Raw genomic sequence first — 15,862 nt, forward strand, 5'->3', positions numbered from 1 at the left:
CAAAATGTTTTAATGGACAAGATCTTTGTATTTACCACTTGGATCCTGTTTCAGTAATAATTAAATCAGACCTTCTTGTTGAGTATCTGATAATCAACGATTTTGTAGGAGTGGTTAAAACATGCTAATAACGGTCCTCTGAGTATATCAAAAAAGGTTTGGTTTACAGCGCATTTGGAAAGTATTCAGACCCTTGTTTTTTTCCCACTTTGTTACGTTACAGCCTTGTTCTAAAATGGATTACATTAATTTTTTTCCTCCTCAAACTACACACAATACCCCATAATGACAAAGCTAAAACAGGTTTTTAGACATTTTTGCAACTTGATTGGAGTCCACCTGTGGTAAATTGAATTGATTGAACATGATTTGGAAAGGCACACACCTGCCTATTGTACCTCCACTGGTACGCCATCCAACCCTGGAGTTTTCCCAGACTTAAAGGCTTTATTTGCATGAAGAAGTTCCTCCTCTGTAATTGGCCTTCACATGAGTCTTTCTGTACAGCTGTTAATTTTACATTAATAATAGAAAAAATACCTATAATTATCAACTGTTAGTGGAGATGGAGGAGACTAAGATGAAAACATATGCTTAAAGTACTTTGCACTCTCTTTTTTAAATTATAGTTTGGTGAATCATGGGGGACTCCATCATTTGTATCAAGTTTTAGTAAATTATTATTTTTGGTAGCATTTCTATGTCGAAGATTAAAAAATAATTTGGTGCATTTTCCCTCATTTTCCATCCAGTTCGCTTAATTTTTTATAATATATTACTCTTGATCTTTCTTGAATAAGTTCCTCGATTTCTTTTTGTTTTTCCTCTTTGGCACAGTTTGTATTGCTATCTATCTGTACTATTAGTCTTTCCATTTCCTTTGTTAATATAGACTCTTTTGACCAAAATTGCTTTTGTTTTAGAGATGAGTACTGAATTGCATGGCCTCTAAAGGCATATTTAAAAGTGTCCAATACAATAAGGGGATCTGCTGTGCCTATGTTATGTCGGAAAATGTCAATTATAAATTCTTCTGTCCTAGTTACAAACAAGTTATCATCCAATAGGCTTTGATTAAATTCCCAATATCCTTGCCCACATGGACATTCTGTAAGAGTAATATGCAAATTATTTGATGAGCCCACCGCATTCTGTCCCCTATCAACAATTCTTACATTTTTGGTGCAAGTGAAAATGCCATAAGATTGAGCCTCCACCATATATATCTCACTAAGTCAGGATATTTAAGCCTCCATATATCCACTAGTTCCAATATATCCATGACATTTGTGATGGACATATTGGAACTAGTGGATAACCGAAAGGTGAAAGCACCAATTTGTAAGTCGCTCTGGATAAGAGCGTCTGCTAAATGACTTAAATGTAAATGTAAATGTTGCTGGATCAAATCCCCGAGCTGACAAGGTAAAAATCGGTCGTTCTGCCCCTGAGCAAGACAGTTAACCCACTGTTCCCCGGGTGCCAATGAGGTGGACGTCGATTAAAGGCAGTTCAAAGACACATTTCAGTTGAATTCATTCAATTGTACAACTGACTAGGTATCCCCCTTTCCCTTCATATGGATATATCACCAAGTGTTGATTTTCAGTGTAACATGACTAGTGTTGATTGTGTTAAATGAACAGTCATTGGTGTAAAATAACCTGTGTTGGTGTTAATACAACCAGTGTTAAACCAAAACCACGTCCACCATTACCATGTTTCCCAACATGCTCTATTGCAGGTAGAGTTTTTGAATTGTTTAGTTCAATATCTATGTTTTGCATATACAATGATTGATTAATTCATCTCATTCTACTCAAATATAAATAGCATACATTTTTTAAAACAAATCCAATCTGTTACTTGGACTTTTACACCCGTTACTGAAATGGTTGTTCAAGTTCATTAAGATGGTTTAGGTAGTCTCATGTACTAGTCTTCCCAATCTGGCAGTGATTCTGAATGCAGATTAATAAAAATAGCCCCATTCTGTCTGGATTCTGACAGGAATTAGATATAATTTTCAAGCCAGCATAGTGTTACTTTACAGGCCTGATTTGCCTGTAAACCATTAGTCTAAATCTAAGCCTTATCTAAACTGGGGGAGGGCCATTCTAAACTAACATATGGAATTGTTTTAAAATGGGAAAACCAAGGATAATTTATTTGTTTGAATTTGAAGACACCTTAAAGGTATCAAAAAATGTTTAAAAAAATATTGGATGAAACATTGAATTTGGCATTACTGCTATTAGACAATAGAAATGTTTTGAATAACAGATTCACTACATGGAACAACAGATAGTCTAGTTTTGCCACCTTTCACCGCAGATGCGGGAAGGTGATATCGGCGGATGCGGGGGATTGAGAAGCAGCCCATGCAAAAAAACACATATCTCTGTTTAAACAGACGGATTTTGATGGGGATTTTTAAAATGATTGTAATTATTGTAGGCTAAGGGTTAACCAAGGCCCTCAAAGTAATGCCTCACGAAATATTTAGTGGATGTGTTAAATCGTTTTATTTGAAGAATAACTCCGATGAACGCAACAACAATGTCTCTGTCACTACAAATACAGTCATGGGTGGTAAAACTCTAAAACTTCACTCGAAATGCAAGACACTCTGGGAAATATGCAAATAAGGCTTTAAACTGAGCAGTGTGTCAATTTAACACTGAAATGTGTGGACCCATATAGATTCGGGACTAATTTTAAATGTAACTCTGTCAGTGTTGATTTGCGGTGTAGCATGAGGACAACAAAGTAGCCTTTAAGACAGATACTTTGCGTGGTGGAATAGCAAATAAAACGGACTGCAACCCGTCGAACGTTGATGATTAAAGCTTCAGAGCAAAGTTCAGTGAACCAACCACACACGAGATAAAGCGTTCACAGGACAGTCGAACCGGAGGCAGTCTCGTTTTTCGCTGGTTTGCATAACTTTCTGATGGCACCGGGTGACCCGTAACGGCAGAATGTGGTATTTTTGTGATATCCTCGGTCGTGTCAGGCACTCGCCGTTCATTGGGTTATATTTGTTGGGATTCTGGATAGCACCTGTGTCCTTACACCCACAATGCTTGGATTTCAAGCCCCCGTTCAAGCCTCAAGAGGACCTCCAGTTCTGCGCAATGTACAGGAACTTCGGCTGCTGCGACTCAGCGAAGGACCAGGAATTGATGGCAAAATTCTATAAGATCATGGACAATTTCGACAATTATGGATATGCCAACTGTGCTGGGTACGTGCAGGACCTTCTCTGCCAGGTAAGCAAAGAACGGGTAAAGGTCGATACATGGTTTTGTTTTCAGAATTACATCATCCAGCTATTATTGGCTAGCACAGGCATGTTTGTAGAGGCATATACTTGTTATACACCCGCACATTCATCCAATGAGATAAAATAGTCCGACCTGACGTGCATTATTACAGTGCATAATTGCGTAATAGAATGCATAATAACAAATTAACAATGTATGTCCTGTAGCGCTGTTTGTCAATCACTGCATGATAAAATGCACGTTGTCATAACAAGCATATCTCCTCAAATCGAAAGTGTATGTTCTTCACAGAACAAGGCGATTGTCTAACAGGACATGGGGGCTGCACAAATGAAAGAGTTTGTTTGGTCCCTCACTCCTCACATTTCTCTCCTCCTTTTCCTTCTTTCTCCCCTCCTTCAGGAATGCTCTCCATATGCAGCTCACCTCTTTGATGCAGAGGACCCCAGTACCCCCATCAGAACCCTCCCTGGCCTGTGCCCTGACTACTGCTCTCAGTTCTGGCTCAAATGCCGTTCCACCATCACCTTGCTCTCTGACGACCTGCAGCTAGCCCAAGCCGAGCCGGACCAGGTCCATTTCTGCCAGCACCTGGAGCTGGAGGACCCAGACTACTGCTACCCACACCTCCTCAGCAACAAGCAGCTGACGCAGAACCTGGGCCACGTCCTGGCTGACCCCGAGGGCTGCCTGCAGCTCTGTCTGGAGGAAGTAGCCAACGGGCTGCGGAACCCCCTGGCCATGGTGCACGCCAATGATGGCACGCACCGCTTCTTTATAGCCGAACAGGTGTGTTTGTGCTCACTTTCCAGAGTTGTTGTATTGCATTGTGGTATTTTAGTGCCGGTTTCCCAGAAACAGATTAAGTTTTGTCCTGGACTAAAGAGTTATTTCAATAGAGAATAGGGACTAGTCGTAATCTATGTTTGGGAAACCGGCCAATAGTGTATAGATTTTGGGCATTTTTTTTATGTGTATGCTGACCTCGCAAAATGTATTTCCATGTAAATGGACAATAAAGTTTTTATCATATCGTAGGTGGGCCTGGTGTGGACGTACCTGCCTGACCGCTCCAAGCTGGAGAAGCCCTTCCTGAACATCACCAAGGCTGTTCTGACGTCACCTTGGGAGGGGGACGAGAGGGGCTTCCTCGGCCTGACCTTTCACCCCAACTATAAGTACAATGGGAAGCTGTACGTGTACTACTCTGTGGAGATCGGCTTCGACGAGAGGATCAGGGTCAGCGAGTTCCGTGTCTCCTCCGGCGACATGAACGAGGTGGACCACGCATCTGAGAGGTACAGTTATCGATGACTCCCAAATGGCACCCTATTCCCTATATATAGAACACTACTTTCGACCAATTGCTGTTGTGCATAACACATGGTAGATATTACACATTAGAGGTGGATAAGATGAGTTCCCGCCACCAACAAAGTGCTTAGATAAGCAGTATATTTTCCATAATTATTGTACCTCTGAGAGATGGGCGCTGCCGCACTGAATTCTCTGTCTCGTATCTGTCTCTGTCTCAAACACCTTCTCAGGATCATTCTGGAGGTTGATGAGCCTGCTTCCAATCACAACGGAGGAATGGTGATGTTTGCTGATGATGGATACCTGTACATTTTCACTGGAGACGGGGGCATGGCCGGAGACCCCTTTGGGAAATATGGAAACGCTCAGAACAAGTGAGAGAAGAGGGAAAATATGTGGACCTCTCATTCATGATGTCATCTTATGGCATCGACTCATATAACTTTTTAACAATTAGTTACAGCTGTACCATTAACACGGTTGCTAATAATAAGTTACTTAGGTAAACCGCAAAGACAATAATCATACTCGCGGAAAGATGTTCCAAGTTTACACTCCTCTCTTCTGCAGGTCAGCCCTGTTAGGCAAAGTGCTCCGTATCAATGTTGATGACAATGATAGGGGTCCCCTGTACAGGATCCCTTCTGACAACCCGTTTGTGCATGAGCGCGGGGCGCGCCCTGAGGTCTACGCTTACGGGGTGCGGAACATGTGGAGGTGCCCCCTTTTTTTCAACACTTTCACGATATGCTTACATCATGAAACATTACACCTCCTTACACTTTATATAGTGTGGCGAGACATTACATTACTGCACTGAATAAAGGAGTAATAACTTGGAAATGAAGTGTAATCTATTTGTAGCTACTGAAGTAGTTGTGTTGGTCGACTTGTTCTTGTTTCTCCCATGGAGGTGTTCTGTGGACCGTGGGGACCCTCTGACGAAGGAGGGGAAGGGCCGCATCTTCTGCGGGGACGTGGGCCAGAATAAGTTTGAGGAGATCGACATCATAGAGAAGGGAAGGAACTACGGCTGGAGGGCCAAAGAGGGCTTCTCCTGTTATGACAAGAAGCTGTGCGCCAACAGCTCTCTAGGTGGGAATCCTGTAGCCTGATCCAAGATCAGTTTGTGCTGCAAAACCAACTCCAATGCTCGTGGTCATGCCGGCATCCTGTGGTTCACTGGGAGATGAAGGTCTCAGTGTGTTTTGTTCTGTGACTTCCTTAAAAAAAAAAAAAAAATCTTCCTGTTTAAAAAAAAAACTTGAATACTGTACTTTATTTATCCTTCGACAGTAATGGAACCAGAGTGGGAAGAGATTGGAAGGGTGGATGTAGGGATTGAACGCCGTTCTCCAGGGTCATAATGTGCTTAGAAGGGGAGTGCTCAGGTGGGAATAAGCAGGGAATCTGTGAATTTAACCAGGATTTCTGGAAAACCACAGGCTCTGCACAATTTCCTTCATTTAAAAAATACGTCTTATATCTCTTCCTCCTGTTCTCTTCCAGATGATGTACTCCCCATTTATGCCTACCCTCACAAGATGGGCAAGTCTGTGACTGGCGGATATGTGTACAGAGGGTGTGAATACCCCAATCTGAACGGCATGTACATATTTGGAGACTTCATGAGCGGGTAAGGCTCCTTACTGTACGTGTTCACCATTTTCAATCTAATCCTATAAGTGTTTATAGATGTTTGAGTCCATATACATTTCCTTCGGAAAGTATTCAGACCCCTTGACTTTTTTCAAATGTTATTACCGTATAGCCTTATTCTAAAATAGATTAAATTTAAAAAATCCTTAGCAATTTACACACAATGCCCCATAATGACAAAGCGAAAACAGGTTTTTAGAAAATGTGGCTAAGTTATTACATCTAAAACCCTGAAATTATTTACATAAGTATTCGGACCCTTTACTATGAGACTTAAAATTGAGCTCAGGTGCATCCTGTTTCCATTGATCATCCTTGAGCTGTTTCTACAACTTGATTGGAGTCCACCTGTAGTAAATTCAATTGATTGGACATGATTTGGAAAGGCACACACGTATATATAAGGTCCCACAGTTGACAGTGCATGTCTGAGCAAAAACCAAGCCATGAGGTCGAAGGAATTGTCCGTAGAGCTCTGAGACAAGATTGTGTCGAGGCACAGATCTGGGGAAGGGTACCAAAAAATGTGCGTAGCATTGAAGGTCCCCAAGAACACAGTGGCCTCCATCATTCTTAAATGGAAGAAGTTTGGAACCACCAAGACTCTTCCTAGACTTCCTAAACTGAGCAAACGGGGGAGAAGTGCCTTGTTCAGGGAGGTAACCAAGAACCCAATGGTCACTCTGACAGAGCTCTAGAGTCCCTCTGTGGAGATGGGAGAACCTTCCGGAAGGACAACCATCTCTGCAGCACTCCACCAATTAGGCTTTTATGGTAGAGTGGCCAGACGGAAGCCACTCCTCAGTAAAAGGCATATGACAGCCCACTTGGAGTTTGCAAAAAGGCACCTAAAGGACTCTCAGATCATGAGAAAGAAGATTCTCTGGTCTGATGAAAACAAGATTGAAATATTTGGCCTGAATGCTAAGCGTCACGTCTGGAGGAAACCTGGCACCATCCCTACTGTGAAACATGGTGGTGGCAGCATCATGCTGTGGGGATGTTTTTCAGCTGCAGGGACTGTGAGACTAGTCAGGATTGAGGCAAAGATGAACGGAGCAAAGTACAGGGAGATCCATAATGAAAACCTGCTCCAGAGCGATTAGGACCTCAGACTGAGGGCGAAGATTCACCTTCCAACAGGACAACAACCCAAAGCACACAGCCAAGACGATGGAGGAGTGGCTTCAGGTCAAGTCTCTGAATGTCCTTGAGTAGGCCAGCCCGGACTTGAACCCAATCAAACATCTCTGGAGAGACCTGAAAATAGCTGTGCAGCAATGCTCCCCAAAGAACCTGACAGAGCTTGAGAGGATCTGCAGAGAAGAATGGGAGAAACTCCCCAAATACAGGTGTGCCAAGCTGTTAGCGTCATATCCAAGAAGACTCGAGGCTGTAATTGCTGCCAAAGGTGCTTCAACAAAGTACTGAGTTAAGAGTCTGAATATTTTTTTTAATACATTTGCAAAAATGGTTAAAAAACTGTTTTTTGCTTTGTCATTATGGGGTATTGTGTGTAGATTGATGAAGGGGGAAAACTATTGAATCCATTTTAGAATAAGGCTGTAACGTAACAAAATGTGGGAAAAGTCAAGGGGTCTGAATTCTTTCCGGATGAACTGTAGCAGGTGTATTTTCTTATGTTTCGAAAGTTGTGTTTTATGTTTTTATATATGGTCTATAAGGAAAGCATACGGCAAATGAAAGAAATTCAAAATAACATTTAATGTAGTGTCTCCTTCCTATAGGCGTATGATGAACCTCCAGGAGAATAAGAACACGGGTCAGTGGAACTACCATGAGATCTGTATGGGCATTGGTTTGACCTGTGCCTTTCCTGGCCTCATAAACAACTACTACCAGTACATTATCTCCTTCGCTGAGGACGAGGCAGGTAGGAGGAGTCACATTAAACCTATTTTTGTTTGCCCATGGTCACACAGGCAATGGAAAAGGTTTTTTAAGCATCAGATCTCTAGGCTGCACACATTTAAGGCCAGTTTCCCAAACCAAAATTAAGTTTAGTCCTGGACTAAAAAGCATGCTCATTGGAGAATCGCCACTGAAACCAGCTAGATTGCCAAATTATTTCTGTCTGAACAGGAGAACTGTACTTCATGTCGACCGGAGTGCCCAGTGCCACATCTCCCACCGGTGTTGTTTACAAACTGGTGGATCCCTCAAGGTAAGGATTTAAAGCCACAATCTGTATTTTCAACAGCCTGACCCTGCCACAATGTTTGGTAAGGTGAGGGCTAAACAAAGTGTCGTGGCCTTCTGCTTTTCTCTTGAAGATGGCAGAAGCCTAGCATTACCGTCATAGACACACTTTTAAAAAGAGACCAAGACAAAACAAAATCAGTAAAACATGTTAAGCATCTGTTCATGATTACTGATCTATTTTAAGTCAGAAGAATGTGCCGCATCATAATCTTTCTGTCTGTAGTTCTTAATCTGATTTACATTGTACGTTCTGTTTCTCTGTGTGTTCTTTGTTCTTATAGCATAACTGCTGATGAACGGCATTCTATTTCTGTTTTGGTGATCATTGAGATTTTCTTACCCTCTGTCGGGGTCGGCTCACTCTCCCTTTCTCCAGATTTCTAGGTGAAAGAGAAAGAACGAACAGAAAATAAAGGGTGTTGGAGCAGTGTGAATGCTCTTTTATCTAAATCTCTCTCTCACTGACTTAGGTCTAAACAGTCTTGGCCGCAAGATCTCTCTCTTTCTTGCATACCCTCTCTTTTGCTCTCTGATGGCTGCAGCACTATACTGTTGTGTCAAGTTATTTGTTTCTCACTCGCTCATGAAGCTGATATGAATTACTCTCTACCACAGCAATGTTTGGAAAAGGGGAAGAGAAGAATAGGCCTTCAGCCTCATTCTGGGAGGGAGACCAGCTGAAAGCGAATCAAAAAAAGAGAGTTGAAGTCTCAACAGAGGCTGATGAAACTGGGGTGAAACTTTGACTTCTCACCCTCTGATTTAGTTTTCTTCCCTGCTGAGCTGAGAACTTTTGGTATTTTGTCTTTTTAGACGGGCACCGCCAAGACAATGTCACTATGACCCACTGCCTGTCAGAGTGAAGAGCAAGCTCATCAAGTTCAGGCCAAAAGAAAGTGAGTATGCATGCTGGCTTTCAACATATATCTCAGTCTGTCTGCTTTTATTTTGTTCATTATATTTAGCCCCCTTTGCTCAAACCAAACACTTACAGTATGTCAGTAGATCTCGCTGCTCGATCTAGATTGTCACTAGATCTCGCTGCTTCGATTAGATTATTCACTTCATCAATTCCCTGATTATTGTCATTTGAGAGATATTTTAGGCACAAGACCTCTGAGATTGCCAGATTCATATTACACTTTTATTATACTGTGGATAGGCGTACATGCTAATTATAACCTCATCTCACCGATCTATTCATTAGGACAGTCCATGTAGTTATCCTAAATCTGACCTGTTCTTCTATCCCACAGCATTAACAGGAGTTGAACTACCGACAAAGCATCAAAAGCTCTCCCCGCCAGAAGAGCCCGTCAGACCCCATCCCACTGAGTCCGCAGTAAGCGAGTCCGACAAGGACTGGCTTCAGGAGCTCATGGACATTCTAAAGGAGCAAGAGGCTGCGGTCGTCACCACCACACTGCCTCAAACTACAACCAAACCGCCCAGGCACACACGACGGAAAAACCGACGAAAGAAGGGCAAGCACCGGTCGGAGAGCGTGTTGGCGCCGGCAGCCGCACCTCAGAGCGGGGCGGTGAGACTGGCGGGGGATGAGGAGGGGCGGGACGACCGGGGGAGGGTGGAGATCTTCGTCAACGGTGAATGGGGTACGGTGTGCGACGACCTGTGGAATACGAAGAACGCGGCAGTGGTATGTCGGCAGCTGGGATTCCGATTCGCCCTGAAGGCATCCAAGCACTCTGAGTTTGGAGAAGGGAAGAGTCTCCGGATTCTTCTGGACGATGTGCAGTGTGAGGGCACAGAGGAGAGCCTGCTGGACTGTCAACACACAGACATAGGAATACATAACTGTGCCCATTACGAGGACGCAGGGGTGATATGCGGGAACTCAGACTACGTTGATGCCTAGAAATGAGAGTCGATTGAGAGGTGATTGAATTTATTTGTGACTGTGGCCTAAGTGATTGTAACTAAAAACGAGGCATATTGCTGTTTAACTTTTGTCTAATTGTTGTCGATGTTGGCACTTATAGGTCTACCTCTTTTCATTAAGGTAATGTAATGCTGATTTAATTGCTGTGTTAAAGTCTTAAAGGTTTTATAATTAAAATGTAAGACTTTGCTAATGTAAGACAATGCTTTCTCTAAAGGAAATTAATCTAAAACAGTAAATGAATGAATATACTGTATAAGGAGAATGAATACCAGGTTATTTAATATTCTCTCATGATCACATACTGAAATAAATGCTCCATTACAGACTCACAAGTTATGTGCTCATTTGACATGGAAAAAGCATAGTGAGAAAGAGAGAGGAAGGGGAAGAGGGAATAGGGTGGAATGACAGGAGAGGATTAACAAGTCACAGTCAAAGGAAAAACGGCCAATTTGAAGCCTGGAATCCAAACAGAATATCACTCCATTTCTGTCTTCGGTGTGGACTGACTCCACACTTCAGGCTAGCCTATTTGTCCAAGTCACCCTGCTTGGTTCTGGTGTCTGAAACATTGAGGACTGATGTCATGACTAGGCAGGAAATATGTCTGAATTAATTAGATGACTGGGATAAAAATATGCTCCTAACGACATTCGTCCAAAAACATCATCATAACCTATTGGCAGTGCTTGACTTGTACTGAAATAGGTGCCAGTGCTCATTTTGGGTGCAGTAATCTTGGTTAAGTAAGTAAGCATGAATCTGTCCACAAAAGATTATGGGTGCATGGACTGTTTATATTTAGGTGCAGGAACTCCACAATACTTTTGAGATAATATTCTATAAGAGGTGCAGGAACTCAAGCAGTTGAAAATTCGAGGTGCTCGTACTCAGCTTTGGTGAACTCCTGCCAAAGTCAAGCACTGCCTCTTGGCAAAGCTAGGGCAAAATCACACTTCATCACACACTTTGCTTTGGAAACCATCAAACTAATTTCTCTTTTTATTGTCTGGATATTTGGTTTGCCAACTACCATGAGCACATTCAATGATGGGACTCCCTAAAAACACCACTTCGATGCAGGTTAGGTGAACATTTCCGCTAAGCCTAACACTTTACCTAACCTTAACCTAATTCTCCTAACCTACCAAGTTAATTCTTCTAACCTGCTACGAAAAAGTCACAGCTGTATCGAAGTGGTGTGTTTTTAGGGAATCTCTTCAAGGAAAGTTTTATCCCCACTTTTGTCAAGTCGGTGACCATCATTGGTCACTGCCTTTCAAAGTGTGTTGCATTATGGGGCTAAAGATTGTCAGACTTGCGCCGACCAGTAGACTGCATAAACGTTCATAAATCATGTGATCAAGTTTCTGCAGTTGCTCTTCACCAACTTCATCCTGCAGCCATCGTCTGCATTGTGGGAAGCTCTATAGTCAACCAATGATGAAGGTGTTTTTGTTTGACCCATGTGAACGTGGCCAAAGACATGACTGAAACAGGAACAAACTTTTCTGGGATTCATGTATACAGTGGATATATATAATTTAATATGATATGAGGCTCTCTCACTCTCTAAATTGATTGTACCAGTGGTGGTCGGTGCCGTTTAAGATGAAGGAGGATGATTATTGTTTTTATGAGCATGTCCTTATTTCTATTACAGCATATTGAATGACTGCCATTTATATTCCATTCACTCAGTTCAATGTAGGATCGATAGGTTTAGGCTACTACACGATACTCAAATGTTCCCTTACCCATGATAAGGTTGCTACAACCTAGCTTATGAATGAAAGTCTACATCGTAGGTGCCAAGTCGAGAGACATCTTAGTAATCAAGGTGACAGAAATTGACACATTCAAGACCGCCTTTCACAATCTTGCCTGCATCTTACTCAATTTGTAAGTCGCTCTGGATAAGAGCATCTGCTAAATGACTTAAATGTAAATGTAAATGTAAATCTAGCTGATCTAGGATGTAATCATTAGTCCAACAGTTAAAAACAGGATTTTCTATTGAACAAATTTAGGTATGTTTATCCCTGTTTTGTTCCGTTTGCTTCCGTTTAAGAAATGTTTTTCAACAGAATCGTCAGAAGGAATACACTATTGATCACACCCAAACACAGTTCACTTTCAAAGCAGCCACATACAAACAGCATGAGCCCTTAGATCATTGGATAATTATTTCTCGCATCTACGCGCTCTCCTCCTCTCACCTTTTCCCTTTGCTTGTGGACTTCGGTGCACAACACATCAGCTGTCTGTGATCAGGCAAAAAAAACTTTACAAGCCAAATCTTCATATCATAACCGCTAAGCGCTACACACAGCCTACACTGTTGTCACCATATTAGCTAACATCTAGGCAACATAGCTACTATAACTAACACTTTGGTAAACCCGCTACAATCATGCAGTTAGCAGTTTCACCAGCAGGCCCCGGTGGAAATAAATTAATAAAGCCAAAAGCTTACCTTGACAAGGAAGAGTTGCACTGTTGGAGAGCCATAGCTAGTTAGATAACATAGCATCCCTCTGTTTGAGCCGGGTGTTTGAGTAGGCTAAACTAACTAGCTGCATTCACTAGCTAAGTAAGATAAAGTTAGATTTAAAAAAAATCTAGCTCTCTCTTGCTCTCTTGTTTCTCCTTCATTTTTTAAGAAATTAATTTGTAAAAATAAATTTAATATATTGTTTTTCTCTCACTTTGAGTCAACTACTCACCACATGTTATGCACAGTAGTGCCAGCTAGTTGTAGCTTATGTTTCAGTACTAGATTCATTCTCTGATCCTTTAATTCAGTGGACAAGAGCTCTGATAGGTTGGTCCCTCAGAAGTTGTCATAATTACTGTGTAAGTCTATGGAAGAGGGTGAGAACCACGAGCCTCCTAGGTTTTGTATTGAAATCAATGTACCCAGAGGAGGACATAAACTAGCTGTTCTCCGGCTACACCATGGTGCTACCCTACAGAGTGCTGCAAAGCTACTGTAGACCTTCATTGCAAAACAGTATGTTTTAATAAATTATTTGGTGACGTGAATATACACTGCTCAAAAACATAAGGGGAACACTAAAATAACACATCCTAGATCTGAATGAATGAAATATTCTTATTAAATACTTTTTTCTTTACATAGTTGAATGTGCTGACAACAAAATCACACAAAAATTATCAATGGAAATCAAATGTATCAACCCATGGAGGTCTGGATTTGGAGTCATACAAAATTAAAGTGGAAAACCACACTACAGGCTGATCCAACTTTGATGTAATGTCCTTAAAACAAGTCAAAATTAGGCTCAGTAGTGTGTGTGGCCTCCACGTGCCTGTATGACCTCCCTACACCGCCTGGGCATGCTCCTGATGAGGTGGGGGATGGTCTCCTGAGGGATCTCCTCCCAGACCTGAACTAAAGCATCCGCCAACTCCTGAGCAGTCTGTGGTGCAACGTGGCGTTGGTAGATGGAGCGAGACATGATGTCCCAGATGTGCTCAATTGGATTCAGGTCTGGGGAATGGGCGGGCCAGTCCATAGCATCAATGCCTTCCTCTTGCAGGAACTGCTGACACACTCCAGCCACATGAGGTCTAGCATTGTCTTGCATTAGGAGGAACCCAGGGCCAACCGCACCAGCATATGGTCTCACAAGGGGTCTGAGGATCTCATCTCAGTACCTAATGGCAGTCAGGCTACCTCTGGCGAGCACATGGAGGGCTGTGCGGCCCCTCAAAGAAATGCCACCCCACACCATGACTGACCCACCGCCAAACCGGTCATGCTGGAGGATGTTGCAGGCAGCAGAACGTTCTCCACGGCATCTCCAGACTCTGTCACATGTGCTCAGTGTGAACCTGCTTTCATCTGTGAAGAGCACAGAGCGCCAGTGGCGAATTTGCCAATCTTGGTGTTCTCTGGCAAATGCCAAACGTCCTGCACGGTGTTGGGCTGTAAGAACAACCCCCACCTGTGGACGGCGGGCCCTCATACCCCCCTCATGGAATCTGTTTCTGACCGTTTGAGCATACGTATGCACATTTTTGGCCTGCTGGAGGTCATTTTGCAGGGCTCTGGCAGTGCTCCTCCTCGCACAAAGGCGGAGGTAGCGGTCCTGCTGCTGGGTTGTTGCCCTCCTACGGCCTCCTCCACGTCTCCTGATGTACTGGCCTGTCTCCTGGTAGCGCCTCCGTGCTCTGGACACTACGCTGACAGACACAGCAAACCTTCTTGCCACAGCTCACATTGATGTGCCATCCTGGATGAGCTGCACTACCTGAGCCACTTGTGTGGGTTGTAGACTCCTTCTCATGCTACCACTAGAGTGAAAGCACCGCCAGCATTCAAAAGTGACCAGTGGTCTGTGGTCACCACCTGCAGATCCACTCCTTTATTGGGGGTGTCTTGCTAATTGCCTATAATTTTCACCTGTTGTCTATTCCATTTGCACAACAGCATGTGAAATTTATTGTCAATCAGTGTTGCTTCCTAAGTGGACAGTTTGATTTCACAGAAGTGTGATTGACTTGGAGTTACATTGTGTTGTTTAAGTGTTCCCTTTATTTTTTTGAGCAGTGTATTTAGTATAGTTCTGTCTAAAAATTATAACTTTAATGTTTCATTATTTGTATTTTTTATTAAATTCACTGAGGATGGTCCTCCCCTTCCTCCACTGATGTACACACAACTATGATTTAAGTACGTGAGTGTGTGATATGGGGGTTGAAGACATGTTTATTTCATAAACTTTCGTAAACAATGGCATGTTACAGGGAAATACACTTTGGATGCACCTCCTGAATGGCACAGCAGTCTAAGGCATCTCAGTGCTAGAGGAACCATTGCAGACCTTGGTTCAATTTCAGGCTGTATCACAAGCAGCCATGATTGGAAGTCCCATAGGGTAGTGCACAATTGGCCCAGTGTCATCTGGGTTTTATTTATTTAACTAGGCAAGTCAGTTAAGAACAAATTCTTATTTTCAATGATGGCGTACCCCAACCAAACCTGGAAGAAACAGGGGGGAAATGGTGCACCACCCTATGGGACTCACAATCACATCCAGATGTGATACAGCCTGGATTTGAACCAGAGCCTCTTGTGACACCTCTTGCATTGACATGCAGTGCCTTGGACCTCTGCATCACTCAAGTTAGAGCTCTGCCAGGCCATCATTGTAAATAATTGTAATTGTAATTTTATATTATATTCCATTTATAGTTTTTTTTTATAAACTTTTGTAATTAGTTTGCTAGCCAATACACGACGGTGGTGGCAAAATCGGACTGAACAGCGAGAATGTCCGACATTGGCACGCAGCTTTCGTTTCCACAAGATAGCCTTGCTAGCTGAATATGTGCGGTGTAGTTAGACATAGGAAGTGTTGGTTATTTCGAATTTGAAGTAAAATAGTTCGAAATGGCTCTATGACATCACGTGATCAAATGCCAATACATTCTTACCTCAACAACC

The 15,862-nt window shown here is 42.7% G+C and overlaps 1 protein-coding gene across 1 annotated transcript; it reads left to right on the forward strand.

Annotated features, from left to right (window-relative positions):
• Window positions 1-2,656: 2,656 nt before the first annotated feature.
• Window positions 2,657-10,714, forward strand: hhipl1 (HHIP-like 1). Its single transcript, XM_029687710.2, has 11 exons — window positions 2,657-3,272; window positions 3,690-4,076; window positions 4,326-4,585; window positions 4,835-4,978; window positions 5,175-5,321; window positions 5,518-5,699; window positions 6,114-6,240; window positions 8,012-8,157; window positions 8,367-8,448; window positions 9,300-9,382; window positions 9,743-10,714. Exons 1-11 carry the CDS (start codon window positions 2,982-2,984, stop codon window positions 10,360-10,362), a joined length of 2,469 nt encoding a protein of 822 aa, XP_029543570.1. The 5' UTR covers window positions 2,657-2,981; the 3' UTR covers window positions 10,363-10,714.
• Window positions 10,715-15,862: the final 5,148 nt, after the last annotated feature.

This window comes from Oncorhynchus nerka, linkage group LG18 (genome assembly GCF_034236695.1).
Source record: "Oncorhynchus nerka isolate Pitt River linkage group LG18, Oner_Uvic_2.0, whole genome shotgun sequence".
Lineage (NCBI taxonomy): Eukaryota > Metazoa > Chordata > Actinopteri > Salmoniformes > Salmonidae > Oncorhynchus > Oncorhynchus nerka.